Source organism: Aspergillus ambiguus, assembly GCF_047715705.1.
Source record: "Aspergillus ambiguus strain CBS 117.58 unplaced genomic scaffold BDV59scaffold_36, whole genome shotgun sequence".
In the NCBI taxonomy this organism is placed as follows: domain Eukaryota; kingdom Fungi; phylum Ascomycota; class Eurotiomycetes; order Eurotiales; family Aspergillaceae; genus Aspergillus; species Aspergillus ambiguus.
Genome location: NW_027395549.1, coordinates 67,756 through 85,232, shown reverse-complemented (window position 1 = coordinate 85,232; position 17,477 = coordinate 67,756). Strand labels below are relative to the sequence as shown.

The following is a 17,477-nucleotide window of genomic DNA, read 5'->3' as shown; positions in this document are numbered from 1 at the left end:
GGACACATCATGGCCTATGTACTAGATAGATCGTCTAATATTTAATACAAATGCAGTGCAGTGTACTGCACTTGTTGAATCACTGCCACGCTTCGTTATAGCACCGGGTATCGCGATTGCCCTGTCCGCTCCCTCTATTGCTCGTAGTATATACACCAGATTAGTTCCGCCAAATCCGCACCGCCTTATCTTTCCCTCCGCTGCCGACCTTTTGTCCGTCCGGGCTCCAGTCCACCGCGTACACCTCGTCCTTGTGGCCTGGAAGATCCATGGCCAGCTTACCGGTCCGCACGTTCCACACCTTCAGCGTGGTGTCCTTCGACGAGGAGACCAGCAGGCGCGAGTCGGCCGAGAAGCAGCATTGGTATACGGCGCCCACATGACCGCGGAAGGTCGTAATGAACCTGTTCACCCGTTAGAACCCGATCGCGTTATTGACGAGGTTTCCTGCACACTCACTTTCCGTCCCGCGCGTTCCACAGCTTCACATGGTTGTCGAAGCCGGCGGACGCAATGTACGCCATGTCCGGCGAGAACGTCACGTGGTTCACCTCCTTCTGGTGGCCCAACAGGCGCGCGACCGGCTTGTTCGAGCTCTCCGGCTCCCACAGATACATGGTGAAGTCGTCGCTGGCGGAGACCAGCTTCTCGACGATCTTGTTGTTGATCGTGGCAGCTTGCTCGAAGCGGCGCTTGGCCTGGGCGACCTTGTCCGCGTCCGCGGCGGGCACCTTGCCCGTGTGGTCATGATACGCGGTGCGCAGGACAAAGTCGGTCGACAGGGCGAGGTGGTTGACGCGGTGGGCATGCGCATTGAGCGTCTGCAGCAGGGTGCCGTTGGCGGCGCTCCACACCTTGATGGTGCGGTCGTGCGACGCGGTGTAGATCTTGCCCGTGCCGCCCCAGCGCACGCACGTCACCGAGCCCTTGTGGCCCGTCAGCACGGTGTCGATGCGCTTCGACACCACGTCCCAGATGCGTACCGTCGCGTCCTTGGACGCCGACGCCAGCCGCGGCCGCCCCGCCGCCTGCGTGTGGTACGGCTCCCACGCCAGACTGGTGATCCACTTCGCATGGCCCTTCAGCGGCCCGCCCAGCGCCGCCCCCTTCTTCGCCTCCCACACCCGCACGCTGTTGTCCATGCTGCCCGTCGCGATCATCGCCCCGTTCGGCGAGTACGCCACCGCCAGCACCCAGCTCGTGTGGCCCTTCAGCGTGTGCAGCGGCGTCCCCGTGTCGCAGTCCCACACCCGCGCCGTGGCATCCCCGCTGCCGCTCACCATCATCGCCGACGACGCCGGCGAGAACGACGTCGCCAGAATCGCTTCCCCGTGGCCCGCGATCGCCGCTGAGCACCGCGACACCGCCTTCACCCGGAACACCGCCTGCGGCGTGAAGTACAGCGGGATCGTGTCTTCCGTCGTCTTGACCCCGGGCTGCAGGAGGGAGTGGTACAGGTCCGCGAGGATATCGAGCGACTTCCTGTCCTTGTCCTTGTCGTCGGGCTGGTACGTGAACCGGTATGGCACTCGTTCATCGTCGTCCTGCGTCCCGGAACGAGCGTTAGTCGGGGCATTTCCCGCCCTCCGTCTCTTTGCTGTCACAGCCGCGCTGCACTTACATTGCCTTGTAACGTGTTCAGAAGTGTCTCGAGGTTTTTCACCGTCGCATCCGCCACCGGCACCGACACCGCGGGGCCTGTCGCGGCCCCCGTCGCTTGGTCGAAGAATTGCACCCGCACGCTGCCGAGGTCGCTGGGGATTTGCTCAATTTCCTGCTGCAGGCGCGCCTTCTCATCTTGTTCGCGCTTTTGGCGCTTCGTCGGCGGAGGTACTAATGTGGCCATGGCGGGGGTTGGATGTGATGATGGGTGGATGTTTGAAGTCTCGGACTTTTGGAGAAAAAAATCGATGGCTTATCGGAGGCCGCTAAACCCGATCGGGAAACGGCTTTATCAGCCGAACTATACAACTCCAACGACAACGACAACACTCCTCAACCTGACTGCGACTGCTGCACATTGAACAACGCATAATTATACTATCGAACGCAGAATGAGGAGGCTATCCAGGGCAGCCTCTGTCGCTACGACGGCGTTCCCCTTTCCGTCCCGCCCGACGGCCAGAACCAGACCCAAGACCACGGGCACCAGCGTGGCTGCTCAGGACATCGTCTGTGCCGTGAGCGAGTCGAGGGGCGTCTCATCTACTGTCGGACTGACTTTTATCAATATCTCAACCGCAGAAACAGTTCTGTGTCAGATCTGTGACAGCCAAACCTACGCCAAGACCGTCACCAAGATTGCCGTGTTCGAGCCCACGGAGATCTTGTTGATGAGCACGGCCAAGGGCACCAAACTGTACCTGATCATCCAGGAGAACTTCAAGGAGACAACCCTCATCTATGTCGATCGTCGGTTTTGGTCGGAGAAGGCCGGCCACGAATACGTCGACCGTCTGGCGTTCCCGGACGATATCGAGTCGCTCAAGATCACCTTAGGGAGGAACTACTTCGCGGCGTGTTGTTTTGCGGCTGTAGGGGGTCCTCTCACTTCCAGGTGAGCGTTTACTAATTTGCTGCAGGCCCTCAGGTACGTGGAATTGGAGCTAGACTGGACCTTTGCGACGCACTCGCTCCGTATCCGATTCGAGCCATCGCAGGGTTCCATGTCAATCGACCTATCCACGATCATTTCCCTCGAGTTGATACAGAATCTCCTGAACCCGAAATCAAAGGAGAGCCTATTCGGACTGCTGAATGCAACCATCACCCCTATGGGGGCCAGGTTGCTGAGAGCCAACATCCTCCAGCCTTCCACGGAAGAGTCCAAACTGCAGGCTCGATACGACGCGGTGGAAGACCTATCCACCAAGGAGGAGATGTTCTTCTCCGTCCGACAAGGTGCACTATCTGTTCTTATGGGTGCTGATTTACACTAACGGTTTACACATGGAAGCGCTGAAAGGATACGTCGACGCCGACAAAGTCCTCTCGTCGGTACGTTCTCTGCTGCGAAGACAGGCGCATGCTGATAACCAAGCTCATCCTCGTCCCCACGAAACGGAACGTCCAGTACGTCGAGCAGTCTGTCAACAATGTCATCATGCTCAAGACATACGTCTCATCCATCAAGACTCTATACCGCGCCCTGGGGACAGCGCAGAGCATCCTCTTACTGGCCATCAGAGAAGTAGACGGCCCTCGCATCTTACAGACCCAGCTGACGCCGTCCAGATCTGCGCCCCAGCAGGCCATCGCGCGATCGAAGAGATGATCGAGTCCACGCTCAACGAACATGTGGCCTATCAAACTAGGCCGCTCGATCTCAGAAACCAGCGGATTTACTGCGTCCGGGTAACTTCTCTCTCTTCCCCCGACAACAAGCCCTAACCAGCAAGCCGTCCTAGGCCGGTGTGAACAGTCTGCTCGATATAGCCAGGCAAACGTACAAAGAAGCCAACATGGACGCCACAGAGCTTGTCACGAAGCTCTCCGGTAGGAGCCCCATCCCCTCCTCGCGGACATCACCTACTCACCATGCTCAAGAAACCCACGGCATCGCATTAGATCTCAAATATGACACCGCACGCCAATACTACATCAGCATCCCAGCGGCCGAGATCGTCGCCCACCTCCCGGCGGTCTTCATCAACGTCTACCGCAAGAAGAACCGCGTCGAATGCCAAACGCTCGACCTCGTCAAGCTCAACCAGAAAATCGTCGACGCGCACAACGAAGTCCTCAACATGAGCGATCAGACCATCCAAGACCTCGTCCGCAACGTCTGCGCGGACATCTCGCTACTCTTCAAAGTCAGCGAGGCCATCGCCCTCCTCGACATGCTCGCGGGCTTCGCCCACCTCGCCTCCACGCACGACTACATCCGCCCCGAGCTCACCGACACGCTCGCGCTCAAATCAGCCCGCCACCCCATCCGCGAGAAGATCCACGCAAAGAAGTTCGTCCCCAACGACGCCTACGCCGCCGACCAGTCGCGCTTCCAGATCATCACCGGCGCCAACATGAGCGGCAAGTCGACCTACATCCGCACCCTCGCCCTCACCACCGTCATGGCGCAGACCGGCGCCTTCGTGCCCGCCGCCTACGCCTCCATCCGCCTCGCCCACCAGCTCTTCGCCCGCGTCTCGACCGCCGACGACCTCGCCGCCAACGTCTCCACCTTCGCCGCCGAGATGCGCGACATGGCCTGCATCCTGCGCGCCGTCGACCCCCGCTCAATGGTCATCATCGACGAGCTCGCCCGCGGCACCAGCTCCACCGACGGCCTGGCCATCGCCCTCGCCCTCGCCGAGGCCCTCGTCGAATCCCACGCCCGCGTCTGGTTCGTCACCCACTTCCACGACCTGCCCATCATCCTCGCCGACCGCCCCGGCGTCGTCTCCCTGCACCTCGCCGCCGAGATCGCCCCGGACGCCTCCACCATGACCATGCTGTACCGCGTCGCCGACGGCCCTGACCCCTCCCGCTGCTACGGCCTGGCCCTAGCCCGCCTGGTCGACCTGCCGCCTGGCGTGCTGGACACCGCACGCGACGTCGCCGCCCGCATGGACGGCATCGTCCGCAGACGCCACAGCCACTCGCGCGCTGCGGCCGTCGCCCGTCGCCGGTCCCTGATTCTGACGCTGAGGGAGCAGCTGCTTCAGGCGCGTGACGGCGCGTTGGCCGGGGACGCGCTGTGCGCGTGGTTGCGCCACCTGCAGGATGAGTTTGCGCTCAAGATGGCGGGCGTCGACGAGAATGTGGCGGCCTCGGGCGACGGGGAGTCTGTCTCGCGGACTACGACGACGACGACGCCGCCGCCGCCGCTGGCGGAGACGGCGGGGGATACGGAGCACGTGGAGGCGTTGTCCGGGGCGTCGCCAGCGTCCGAGGAGGACCGGTCTGTCATTGAGATCTCGTCGGATGGGGCGTCGAGCCTCAGTGGCTAGATTGCATTGCATTGCGTATTGGGGGGGTGGGAGAAACTGTTATTGTTATGACTTACGATTGACGCAGACACGGACATGCACGGAAGACAGTTCTTTTATATGTACCTAGGCTATAAACAACCCGCATCTAGTAGAACGCTCAACGCAAAGCTAATTAACCATGCTGCACGCTGCACACGACAGCCGCAATACATCTCATCAACCGAAGTGGAATAGCGTCTGCTTGCCCTTCTTCCCCTTGCCCTTCTTGCCGCCCGAGGGCTCGCCGAACTCGCTGTCGGCGCCTTCGCCCGCAGAGCTCGCCCCCGAGCCGCCGGACGAAGCCCACGCGTTGGCGGACGGCGCCTGCTCCCACCGCACCGTGCTGCGGGCGTATCCTCCCCTGAGGACGTTCGGTTTGGGCGCCGCGGGGAGAGCGGGGAAGGCGTCCGCGCTGCTGGGGTTCGCAGGCCGCGACGGTGTGGAAGAGGTGCGCGGCGCCGCGGGGCGCGACGATGCCCCGACCAGGGAGATGGATGGCGTGGCGGCCGCGGCGGAGCCCCAGGGTGTTGTCGCGGAGCCGAGGGGCGCGGTGCGCGGGGTGGAGCGGGCGGTCGCGGCGGAGAGAGGGGGGAAGGGGTTGACAGATGAGGAGGAGGCGGACGATGGGAGGGCGCCGCTGCGGCCGACGGCGGAGCGGGACGACTGCGCCGTGGAGGATTTTAGCCGCAGCACGCGCTTGCCGCCGACGCCGCTACCGTTGACGGTGCCGGGGGACATGCCGGGGAGGACGCCGCCGGGACCCGGCAGCGCGGGGTAGTCCTCGTTGATGGCGCGCCAGTCGTTCCACGCTTTGAGGAGAGCGGTGCGTTTGGAATCGTCCTCGTAGATCTCGGCGAGCTCCTTGATGAGCTTACCGAGCTCGGCGCTGGTCGTGTCGAAGAGGGAGAAGAAGGCGTCGATGAGCTCGGTGGCCGAGATGGCGGACGCCCGGTAGTTGGAGACCCGGGTGCGGAATTCCTTCAGCTTGTTGGAGTCGTTGGCGAGAAGGTTGGACGCTCGCTCGATCACCGCCGCGTGACGCAGACGGCGTGCTTGGTCTTGGGGCGTCTCAGGTCCGGAGGGGGCGGTGAGATTGAGAGAGGCCAGTTCGGCGACGGGGGTGGTTGCAGGAGGGCTCTGGGCGGGCGTGCGAGCCGGAGCGCGGACGGTCTGTGTGTCATTGCGAGAGAGTTGGCCGCCAAAGCTCCGGGTTGACACAGACTGTGCGCTCTGGATGGCCATCTGTCGCTGGTAGGCGATCTCGTCACGTCGTAATGGCTGGGCGCTCGACGTTGGGAGCGGCTCCGAGTTGGGGTCGCGGCCTCGACCGGCGCCGCGGCGTTGTCGTTGCGGCTGGTATGGCGTTCGGTAGTCGAATGAGGAGAGGTCAACCATGCGCGCATCACGCCGGGCGTCTTTGGAGAGCCCGTTGGGATGGCATTCGAGTTGGTGAGCTTTCAGGTCCATCTGGGACTCAAAAACGACAAACTTCTTGTCCAGGCATTCCTTGTCCAGACACAGGAAATGGTCCTTTTGGAAATGGTCTTCGAGAGCGTTGTAGTCAATGTAGTACTGTTGTTGGCGCCGGTTGCCCGAGAGTCGATCGCAGATGTGGCACCGTTCGTGGCGGTCACGGCAGTGAGCGTAGAGCTCATCGTCGCCGTAGAACCGTTGCCGACAGAAACCACACTCCGGGTGGCCCTTGAAGCCGCTCTGGTCGATGGCGCCAGGGACATCGTCTCCGTGCTTCTCATGCCGGCGCAGCTCGGCCATCGTAAAGAGCTCGTGTTCGTGGGTGAAGACTTTTTTGTTTCGAGTGCAGAGATCACTAGATGTCATGGTTAAGGGCTGGTCTTCAGGCATCTTGACGCTCAGCTACATACCACATGACTCTCCCGTGCTTGCTCTTGACATGACGGTGTAGGTCGGGCCATCCTAGGCAGGCCACATCGCAATTCCTGTCGGGACAGTTATAGCGCAGCAGCAAGACCGTGTCCTCAAAGATATCATCATTCTCGTATTTGATCCCCAGATTCTCGTCTGTGCGACAGAACTCCTTCTCCGTGAACTCTTCAAACCGTTTCGCATGATCATCCGTGAAGATGACATAGTTCGCTTCGGTCTAGACGAGAAAAGCCGTTAGCATTTTGAGGACCTTCGAGGAAGACCAGTTCAAGGGAAGATCTCGTACTCGACAATGCGCACAAGCCTTGTTCTTGTACAATGCCCGCAGTCTCAACGCACAGATATGACAAGTGCGGTGATTGCAGGGCGAGACGGAGGTGTGCTCGACATTGGATGCGCAGATGAAACAGATATCCCCGTCGTCAGCGTCATCTGTCGCCGTGACGACGGCTTTCTTGCCCTTGCCCTCGTCTCCCGCCCCATCTCCAGCGGCAGGCTGATCCCCTGTCGCAGGCCCCGACTTCTCGGCGGATGCCTCCTCCGGTTTGCTGGCACTCCGAGTCTGCTTGTCGCGGCCCCCTCCTCCCCTGCGGGGTGCATGGCCCCGGGACCTCGAGCCTCTTCCGGATCCACCCCCAGTCGATTGCTGCGACGCTTGCGCCTGGCCCTGGTGGGCTCCCCCTCCGCGTCCCCGTCGACGACCACCCCCGCGGCTGGCAGTTTGTGATCCGGGGGCCTGGGATGGCTGCGCGTCAGACATTGCGGGCAAAGGTCGAGTGTCGGGATTGCAGCGATGGATACGGCTTGAGAAAGGGGTCAAAACCCGGACGAAGGATCCGAAGAATGCGCAAGGCTCGGCGCTCTTCCTTGTGGTCTTATGTCTCGCAGCGGGCAGCACGAAGCGTATAACTGGGGGGGGCAGTGAATTTCCTAATACGGGCCCCGCCTGGACAGTGATCACGTGCCTGGCCTCATAGTAAGCCACGTGATATCTAGTGGTATACGCAGTAGATCCAGTACACCTGCCCATGGGTCACTCTCTTGCAACGTTCTATCTTGAGGACTGCTTCATTCGGAGGACCTTTGTATTCCAATTCAACCTGGAACCGTTATCAGGATAACGCATCCTCCTGTTGTGCAAATAACTAGAGAACTACTAAAGATCAGACGATACAGGATTTCATGCAATGACAGGACAGGCCCTGTAGGATCCTCCCAGCGGCCAAGAGGCTCCAGTGAGAACATTTATGCGCCTGTCGGCAACGCAACACCAACTCCCGCTAGAGATACGAAGAACAGTAGCAGGTGAATGGACAAAAGGAACAGAAGACAGGCTTCTCTTCAATGACAAGAGCAATGAGTGACCAGATATCTCCAAGATAAAACGGCAGAGCGAAAAAGAAAGCAAGCGCCCAGCTACCAATGCGGTGTAGTAAACAAGAGTCAATAAGTCGTAAGGCTTGACGGTATACGCTCATCCGGCAAGCTGCCCTAACCTGAAGGCGAAAGATTGTCGAGAATTCTCTCATCCAGAATGACTATTCGTCGGGGCTATACAAGTTCTGGCTCAGAATCTTGGTCATCGTGAACATGTGTATGCGGTCCTGCTTGAAGACAGCACGCATGGCGTCGTCGCAGCGAATTTGACGTCGGTCGCTGGGGTCCTGGAGGTCGTTCGCGTGGATGTATTCCCACAGCTTCTTCACTGTCTGTGGACGGGACATCTAGGAGGCAGTCAGCGCGGGTCTTCTGGAGGATCCTGGTGGGGCGCATACGGTCTCCTCACCACCCAACAGCGCCGACAGCGCGGGGGAGAGATTGAGGGGTTTCTGCCGGGCGATTAGTGGCAGGCAATAGTTATGGGGTGGGCGGAAATTGGTCCGTACATGAAATCCACCAGATCGGTTCACTTTCTTGTTGTTCCCTTCCGAGCCAGATTCCAGGTCCGAGTCATCCTCGGCCTTGACCTTCTTGGATGTCTTGGCCTTGGTGGTCGTCTTCTTCTTCTTTGCCGGTTGCGCCTTGCGAGTGCTTGCCCCGCGCGTAGGACGAGCACGCATATTCTCCTCCGCCTGGAGCTTGGCCGCGTAGAGGGCGTCCGCATCGACATCATGGTCAGATCGCTGCTTCTTCGCGGGGGGAGTCTTGCTCGAGAGATCTGAACGATCTTCGCTATCGGCCTGACGTTTCTGGGAGACCGAAGACTGCGCGGGGGAGGAGGGGTCGGCGGGGGTCACGGAGTCGGGGTCTTTCTTGACACCGTTGGTGGTTGGGGCGGGAGGCGCAGGTTCGGACGGAGCGTTGATACCACCCTTGGCGGCGAAGATGTCGAATCGTTCCATGATCAGCTGCTTAATCGCAGCCTACCACACGTGCCGACCATCAGCATCATGTAGAGTCTTATAGAACGTTGTACCTTATATGAGGGGGGATGTGTTGCGACGGGAGGCGGGCAAACACACCTTCTGCGGAGTAAGGTCATAGCCGACCACGCCCTGCAACCCTTTCCGGATGCGCTTCTCCGAGATGGTGTTCAGATCACTGTCGGCGAGGATCGAATCGATGATCGGAACATATTGGTCGCGATTTTCCGGGGATACTGGAGTTGCGAAGAAGGGCATGATGTCAGTCTGGGAGCGAAGTCGGCGGGTAGATGGGGTCGCTCGGGGAATATCAGAGCCCAACTGGGACTTACGCGACATGTCTTCTGTTCCAAGGGAATTTGCGGGATGGGAGGAAAGACGAAACGATCGCAAGGAGGTCAATTGCGACGGGAGCGAGAACCAGCGGCTTATGAGACGGTGGACGAAGACCGGACGGGCTGCGACGAGGGCGAATTGTAGCCGATGGGATGATGCACCGTCTAGATCTGGCGCTTAAGACCGGCGGGGCAACGGGGAGCAACCAACGCTACGGGGTGGACGTTTGGGGAATGATAGAAGCCGCCGAACGCAACAGGGAAGGAGACAAAGGGAAGAATGACCACCAGGTGACGCCCAAACAGCCAACGCAGAGAAGGACAACGGCGAGGATGTAGATGGAGATGCGGGTGATGGTGAGGAGGTCGCGATTGAATCTCCAACGGGCGCCGACGTGTAACGGTGTGACGGTGTTACCGGGTCAAAGGGGCGGCCCGGTGCGGAACGGTACGGTACGGACGTGACGGGCGGTAATTTTGGCTGAGGTCAGCGGGAAGTCACGTGGTGGCTGACTCAGATCGCACAAAGCGCGGTGGGTTTGGCGCTCGTCTTGCCCTAAAAACAAGCCCAAACGGGGAAGAGAGAAAATCAGATTCTCGAACCGCCATCCTTTCGCCTGTGAAGCTGCTGCTACTGCTGCTGCTCCCCCCGCAACCATGGCGCCCAGTTTCGATACTCTGACCGAACAGGATCTTCATGAAGAGGAGGAGGAGGAGATTGACTTCTCCGGTGAGTTTTCTCTCTCTCGTCCAGCCGTCGTCTGGCGCTCTACTTGCCCTGCCCCTCACCCGCTGACCTCAACCTCGCGCGACTCCCCCAGATCTCAAGGCGCAATATGAAGTGAAACTCGAGGAGGGTTTGGATACTTTCGTCGTGATCGATGGACTCCCCGTGGTCCCCGAAGAGAGCCGACAGAAGCTCATCAAATTCCTGTTGAGGAAACTCAACACCGTCGGCCACACCTCCGAAGATGCCGTTTTTATGCCTCTGAATGAAAAGAACATGTCCGAAGGGTATGTGATAGTCTGGGAATCGTGATGTGAGCTCGTCTGGAAGATCTTGAACCTGACTTTTTCCCTCGTTCCAGTTTCGCCTTCGTGGAATACGAAACCCCCGAACAAGCCGTCGCCGCCGTGAAGCAACTCCACGGCGCTCCCCTCGACAAGAAGCACACCCTCGCCGTGAACAAGTTGATGGATATCGATCGCTATGGCCGGGAAGGACGCATTGATGAGGAGTACAAGCCTCCTACGATCGAGCCATTCAAAGAGAAGGAACACCTCCGTTCTTGGCTGGCCGACCCCAACGCCCGCGATCAGTTCGCTCTCTACCGTGGCGACAAAGTTGGCGTGTTCTGGAACAACAAGAACAACCCGCCCGAGAATGTGGTCGATCGCGCCCACTGGACGCAACTCTTCGTCCAGTGGTCCCCCAAGGGCACCTACCTCGCCTCCGTCCACCCTCAGGGTATTCAGCTCTGGGGTGGTCCCGCTTTCTCCAAGCTCAAGCAGTTCCCCCATCCGTTCGTCCAGTTGGTTGAGTTCTCGCCCGGTGAGAACTACCTGACCACCTGGTCCGCCCGCCCCATCCAGGTCGAAGAGGGCGGCTCGGGACCGTTGTCTTATGAGGAGGATGGAAAGAATATCATTGTCTGGGACATCGTCACCGGAAAGCCCCTGCGATCTTTCGTGTCTCACGATCTGGCCGCCGGCCCCGGCGATGGTGATGCTCAACCCAAGAAGAAGGTCCAGTGGCCCGCCTTCAAGTGGTCTGCGGACGAGAAGTACGTCGCCCGGATGCTCCAGGGCCAGTCAATTTCGATCTACGAGCTGCCCCGCATGAACTTGCTTGGAAAGACGTCGGTCAAGATTGATGGCGTGATGGACTTCGAATGGTCGCCCGCGACCGTCAACCGGGACGGTGTGAAGCAGTACGAGCAGTTGCTGTGCTTCTGGACCCCCGAAATTGGCAGCAACCCCGCCCGTGTGGGAATGATGAGTGTCCCGTCCAAGGAAATCGTCCGTACCCGTAACCTGTTCAACGTGTCCGATGTGAAGCTTCACTGGCAGTCTCAGGGAACCTATGTCTGTGTCAAGGTCGACCGTCACTCGAAGTCGAAGAAATCGATGGCCACCAATCTCGAAATTTTCCGCGTCCGCGAGAAGGGTGTCCCCGTGGAGGTTGTCGATAGTCTGAAGGACACAGTGATCAACTTCGCTTGGGAGCCGAACGGAGGTCGCTTCGTCCTCATCACCACTGGTGAGACCCCCTCCGGTGCTGCGGTTCCCCCCAAGACCGCCGTCTCCTTCTTCGCCCCGGAGAAGAAGGGTGGATCGGCCGGCAACTTCAAACTGGTGCGTACAATCGAGAAGAAGACAAGCAACGCGATCTACTGGTCGCCCAAGGGCCGTTTTGTCGTCGTCGCCACTGTTCACTCCCAGTCGAGCTTCGACCTGGACTTCTGGGATATGGACTTCGAAGGTGAGAAGCCCGAAGGCGAGAAGGACTTGGCTGCCAACCTCCAATTAATGAAGACGGTTGAGCACTACGGTGTGACGGACGTCGACTGGGACCCGACTGGTCGTTACGTTGTCAGCAGTGCTAGTGTGTGGACACATTCGGTATGTCCCCCCCGCGGTGATAGGCGTATTCTATGCACGAGACTAACTGGAATTAGATGGAAAATGGCTGGAACATGCACACGTTCGCCGGTCAAACTCTCTCCGAAAACCCCACCGACAAGTTCAAGCAGTTCATCTGGCGCCCTCGCCCGGCTACTCTTCTCAGCAAGGAAGAGCAGAAGCAAGTGCGCAAGAACCTCCGCGAGTACTCCAAGGAGTTCGAGGAGGAGGACAAATACGCCGTCGACATCGCCAATACCGCGGTCGTCGAGAAGCGCAAGCGTGTCCTCAGCGAGTGGGTTGCCTGGATCCGGCGGGAGAAGGAGCTCCTGTCCGAGGACAAGGATGCGTACGGTGTGCCCGAGAACGCGGACGACCCCAAGCTGGCCAAGGATGCACCAACGGTGTCCGAGGACCAGGGCGAAACCGTTGTCGAGGAGATCGTCGAAGAGATCGTCGAGGAAAACGAGGAGGTCATTGGTTGATTTGGTTTTTTCCGTATTTAATGTTACTTTTCTTTTCCCTTTTTCCCTCGTCTTGTCTGTCGATATCCTCACCCTCTTCCTCAGAAGCAACCGCTGCTTCTCCCTTCCGTGAGCCCTTTTCCCCCTTGTGATCCGTTGGGCGGTGTCTGGAACGATCAAAAGTGAATAGATCTGTATTGCATATGTCCCACTTGGGGTGCGTGACGTTGGTCGCATGAGATATGACAGGCAATGACGAACTGGCCCAGATTAAGCAGCCGGCGATGTAAGGTGTCAATTCTATTCGATTGTTGTCCTCCACCTAGAAATTCCATATAGCAGGGACGTCCCTCGCATCCAGGTCAACACATCACCAACACAAACCACAGACCCAGCCCCAGCAGCTCTCCCCGTCCAACCCCCACCGTCCCAGCACCACTCGTAGACGTCGGCGTGGGCCCTGATTCCGTCGTCGTCGGATACGGGCCCGAGTACGTACTGGCTGACTGCACATTCACGCGAAACAGACCCAAATCCCCGCCTCCTATCGCCTTGATGCCTCCGTTCATATTCCCCGGCGGCGAATACTCACACACCACATACCACCCCTGCGCGCGTTTGTACCGTCCGGACGAGTCAGTCGCATTCCGGCCAGTGTCATACCCGCAGTCGACGGCCGCACAGCCGACCTCCTGCGTCGCCCGCCACACCAGCTGCGTGAAATGGCCCGTCTCCTCGCTGAATCCCGTCGGTTTCCGGTAATTGTACAGCACTTCTTCGTCGCCCCAGGCCTCTACCGCCGCTGAGACGTTGGGGTACCCAAATGCGAGATTCTCGCCGTACGGCCCGTACTGGTAGTCAAGTCAGATGAGTATGGTTCATGTGTTTGGGCTGGTGCATACTGAATGTCGCCATTGGCATCGGTGCGCCCAGGCCTGGGCGTATTCGGTAAGTCTGTCGTTCCAGACGAGGTGGCTTGCGTTGTGGTCGCGGCGGTAGTTGTTGCTGACGAGGAGGATGGTGTCTTGGAAGATCTCGGGGACGGTGTAGGATGGTGGGTGCGGTGCTGTGGGGGTGACGGCCACGGTGCGAGTAGAATTTAAGGTCTGCTGAGCGATTGTCGCGGTGGATAGAAAGACTGGGAGTGCTAGCAGCATTTTGTGGTTGGTGGCTATCTATATAGTAGATGACATGCCTTTGGCGGTTGGACTGTGGCTCTGGCTAGACAAGGGCTCTCTTGCGGGTTCGAAAGAGATTATACAATCTCATGTGAGATTTTACTATGCTGTGTGCAGTCATGCTTGGTGCTTTTCCCAGGTGATGCCTGTTTGTCGTTGTTGGTATATATAGAGCGGGTTGAAGTATGACGTATGGAATGTCAGCACCGCATAAAAGCCATTGCGTGAGAATAGCGAGATCATAGCCTTACAATGTATGGAACAATCGGAAACAGAGACAAAGCTTAGTTCTGCTCCGAGATATCCGCTGTTGATCAGCTGGATATATATCGCGGGAACTTTAACCCACGGCATTAGATCATCGACTTCGCTGCCATGAGGACTACTCGATTCGAATTCTTGCGCAGTTTCGTCCTAGTGAGACTTCTGCATATTTGGGTATTTGACTCTATAAGATATGTAATATATATATATATATACAACTATGCGGTACATCGACGCCGTCATCACATCACAATGCACCCGATTCCATACATCGCCCGTTCGACGTCGCGTTTCACCTGATACCAATCGGCCCGTCGCTCGGCGAATTCAATCACCTCCTCCACCCGCCAGATTCCCTGGAACCGGCCGGAGTCGGCAATGATGGTGGCCAGTTCCTTAGCGTCGGAGGGGTCGATTAGATAGATCTGGGAAAGTTCCCGGAACGCCTTGAAGTAGAGGAGAAGTTCGTTGTTCTTGAATTTCTGGATGAACTGGAAGTAGTGGTTCATATCGCTGTCATGCGTTAGCGTAGCCGACTATTAGGGAAAGGCCATGACTCACCTGATTAGTCGCAGCGATCCTTCCACGCTGATCCGTTGGCGCTTCAGATGCTTGCACAGTGCGGTGAATAAGCGGAGCCCAACCTCCTGGTTGAAGACGTCGAGCGTGCTCTTGTCCGTACTGCCCACGAGCATCTGGGTATGCGACGATACCACGTCAACCACAGCCGTTGCGGCTTCAGTCACGCCCACCTCCATGGTCCTCCGGTATGGGTCGGATGAGACACTGGGGTTGAAGTCCGTCGCCAGCTGCCTAGTGGCCAGAATGTAATCGACTTCCTCCATGAGCACATCGATTCCTTTGTTCAGACCGGCAGCAACGCGCTCGTCGAGGTTCTGTTCGAACTTTTTCTTGGCCTTCACGGCGGGATCAACGAAATCATTCCGATCCGTGAGCTTGGCACCGATAAGCTCCTGCTCGTAGAAGACATCGATCATTTGGAGGATAAGATCCCCGACGTTCACAAGCTCCAAGAAAGTCACCAATGGCTCGACGCCTGAGTGATCGCGTTCCCCTTGTTCCCGTGGGCGGTAATTAGACAGATGATCCACTGCCTTGTTGAATCCGACGATGAGATGCCGATGACCCAAGATGCGCACCAAGGCGACAAATATCCCTTCGCACTGCTGCTTGACTAATTCGCCAGTCTCGCCTCCTATTTTCACAAATTGTGCGGCGCGCTCCAGACTGGATTTTGCGGAGTGTACCAGACTCAAAGCAACTTCGATACTGAACAGCGACCGAATTCCCTCCATCTTGGTTTTCATAATGGCGGCTTTCGCTGCCAGCTCGTCCGTGGGCGGCTCTATGGCTGGGGGAGTGCTCGGGACGGACATAGTGGAGAATCGTTTCGGACTCTTCAATGCGGAAGAGTCACTAGCGATTGACTCGTCGTCCGATTTTTGTTCGGTCGTCTTCGATGCCGAAAAGCTGGGGAGGATATTGACGGGAGCCATGATCACTTTCTTGAATGATGTCAAAAAATCCCGCTTGTCAGCCTGTCGATTGACGTTTGACATAAGGAACGATTCCGTAGAAGCCGCCTGCTCTGATAGTTGTCTGTCCCAGTCTTCCACTGCAGCCTCGGAGCCTTTCCGGAAGTGGTCCAATTCCTCCGCGAGGTATAAATCCATATGCGGCTCAAATACCTTTGCTATCACGTTTTCAAGAAACTCGTCGTAGTCATTGGCAGAGTTCTGAATCGGGAGCAAAGCATCGGAGAAGTGCAGACATTGTGCAAATGTACCAGAGACAGCGGTCAGATACGCCTCAGTATCCATGCGATGTAGCTCGTCAAATATAGCCGTCAGGAAAGGATACAGCACGTCTTGACCGACTTTTTGCGTGAACGATGATGCGAACTTCAACGCTTGTGGGAATGCCCGATTGATGATGGAAACCTCCTCGTTATAGGCAACGCTCAGTCGGGTAAAGAAGGCTTGCGTCTGTTCAAGCTTCACTCGTGGTGTTAGGGGATCGATACAGTCAGCCACGCTGCCGAAATCGGACCTTCGAGTGACCAGGTGGTTATGATGGAGGAACAGCTCGACCGCCGAGCTTCCACCATTCAGGGTGTAAAGAACGTGGGCGTATTTCCGCATACGATCATCGATATCTTCCGTTTCATATCCATGTCTGAACTCTTTTATGGCGGCTGTCTCAAACGTGGAGATGGCCGTTTGCAGCTGTGCGATGTTTTCACGCCATTGCAGAGTTGAATCGCACTTGGAGAAGGCCTGTAGCTGTGACAAGATCTGGGCCTGGTGGTGTGGGTCGGTATATTTCTGGAACAGCAGACTATCCGGTGAAGCCCCAGAGACGACGATGTCGTTGTAGAAAGGCGCGAGAGCGGCATGGATCTTTCCGTACTCCTGACGAGCTTCTCCTCGAATAGATCTGGCTTGCGCCAGCACCCCCAGGACCGGATCATTTTCCATCTCTGTTTGTGTGACGGCTGCGGCAGAAGGTGACAGCTCGATCTTGTCGAACCCGTCGGACAGCGTATTCAGACTAATCGCTGGCTTGTTGACCGCCACGGGTGGTTGAGGAGTCGTCTCTTCCGTCTCTTGGTGCTTCACACTCTCCAGATCCGCGATAGTCCCGAAGGTTTCCTCGACCCGTTTTCTTGCCTCTAATTCATCCCAACAGCCCATGCGCTTTAGCTTCTGCACCCATCTTGTGTCATCGTACGCCATCTCACGGAGGAGCTTCGAGGATTGTGCCACGCGAATGAGATCGACGGGGGAAAGGTAATCGATAATAGAAGATATGATTTCTGGTTCATGTTAGTTAGTTTCTGAAATGAGAAATCACGTTGACTCCCGTAGCATACCTGCTGGCAGGGAAGCCCTGGATATCTCCTCCATGGAGGCCATCTTCAGCGACGCCAGTACGTCTCGACGGGGCTTTGCACCCGTTCCGGGCCCATTCCTCACTTTCGACATGATGTATTTGCTGATACTTCATCGGGAGAAAGGGCACAACTGTGGTCGTTGGAGAAAGGCTTCGCCGCTTGTTCCAACCCCGGCGGGGCAGGTAAACAGATCAGAACCAGGGGGAAAACAAGAGAAAGGAAGAGAGAATGAAATGGATTATCGTCAAGAGCGTAGCTATGCAATGAGAATCATCATCGTGAAATCGTCAGAGGCCGTGGGAACGGACCGTTGCAGAAGCAATTGATAATAATAGAGAAGGCCGCAACACCCCAGAAATTCCATGGGTCGGCGCATCGCGATCGGCGTTCGGATTTCCCCTTTCCGGCCCCACGAATCAACATCCACCACACTGTAACATACAACTACCTCTACCTCTACCA

At 57.7% G+C, this 17,477-nt stretch overlaps 6 protein-coding genes across 6 annotated transcripts; 1 reads left to right on the top strand and 5 right to left on the bottom strand.

The window, feature by feature from the left end:
• Nucleotides 1-160: 160 nt before the first annotated feature.
• Nucleotides 161-7,635, bottom strand: BDV59DRAFT_195276 (E3 ubiquitin-protein ligase HEL2; the record flags this gene model as incomplete). The annotated part of the gene is made up of 7 exons (XM_073692530.1): nucleotides 161-404; nucleotides 460-1,544; nucleotides 1,622-1,891; nucleotides 3,537-3,540; nucleotides 5,221-6,798; nucleotides 6,854-7,092; nucleotides 7,162-7,635. The coding sequence occupies 7 exons, from the start codon at nucleotides 7,633-7,635 to the stop codon at nucleotides 161-163; spliced, it is 3,894 nt and encodes a 1,297-aa protein (XP_073544730.1).
• Nucleotides 7,636-8,089: 454 nt separating this feature from the next.
• Nucleotides 8,090-8,501, bottom strand: BDV59DRAFT_100928 (uncharacterized protein). Its single transcript, XM_073686417.1, has one exon. It carries the CDS (start codon nucleotides 8,402-8,404, stop codon nucleotides 8,156-8,158), a length of 249 nt encoding a protein of 82 aa, XP_073544729.1. The 5' UTR covers nucleotides 8,405-8,501; the 3' UTR covers nucleotides 8,090-8,155.
• On the bottom strand, nucleotides 8,414-9,496 carry BDV59DRAFT_204773 (SWIB/MDM2 domain protein; the record flags this gene model as incomplete). Its single annotated transcript, XM_073694525.1, has 4 exons — nucleotides 8,414-8,599; nucleotides 8,651-8,704; nucleotides 8,762-9,238; nucleotides 9,338-9,496. The coding sequence occupies 4 exons, from the start codon at nucleotides 9,494-9,496 to the stop codon at nucleotides 8,414-8,416; spliced, it is 876 nt and encodes a 291-aa protein (XP_073544728.1).
• A 659-nt stretch (nucleotides 9,497-10,155) lies between these two features.
• EifCb (translation initiation factor eIF3 core subunit b) lies at nucleotides 10,156-12,758 on the top strand. Its single transcript, XM_073686416.1, has 4 exons — nucleotides 10,156-10,303; nucleotides 10,395-10,587; nucleotides 10,662-12,195; nucleotides 12,252-12,758. Exons 1-4 carry the CDS (start codon nucleotides 10,231-10,233, stop codon nucleotides 12,678-12,680), a joined length of 2,229 nt encoding a protein of 742 aa, XP_073544727.1. The 5' UTR covers nucleotides 10,156-10,230; the 3' UTR covers nucleotides 12,681-12,758.
• Nucleotides 12,759-12,959: 201 nt separating this feature from the next.
• Nucleotides 12,960-13,816, bottom strand: BDV59DRAFT_204771 (putative extracellular SCP domain protein Pry1; the record flags this gene model as incomplete). Its single annotated transcript, XM_073694524.1, has 3 exons — nucleotides 12,960-12,981; nucleotides 13,044-13,510; nucleotides 13,562-13,816. The coding sequence occupies 3 exons, from the start codon at nucleotides 13,814-13,816 to the stop codon at nucleotides 12,960-12,962; spliced, it is 744 nt and encodes a 247-aa protein (XP_073544726.1).
• Nucleotides 13,817-14,254: 438 nt separating this feature from the next.
• Nucleotides 14,255-17,188, bottom strand: BDV59DRAFT_100890 (exocyst complex component Sec10 family protein). The gene is made up of 3 exons (XM_073686415.1): nucleotides 16,995-17,188; nucleotides 14,663-16,937; nucleotides 14,255-14,614 (listed from the first exon to the last, which is right to left on the bottom strand). Exons 1-3 carry the CDS (start codon nucleotides 17,104-17,106, stop codon nucleotides 14,344-14,346), a joined length of 2,658 nt encoding a protein of 885 aa, XP_073544725.1. The 5' UTR covers nucleotides 17,107-17,188; the 3' UTR covers nucleotides 14,255-14,343.
• Nucleotides 17,189-17,477: the final 289 nt, after the last annotated feature.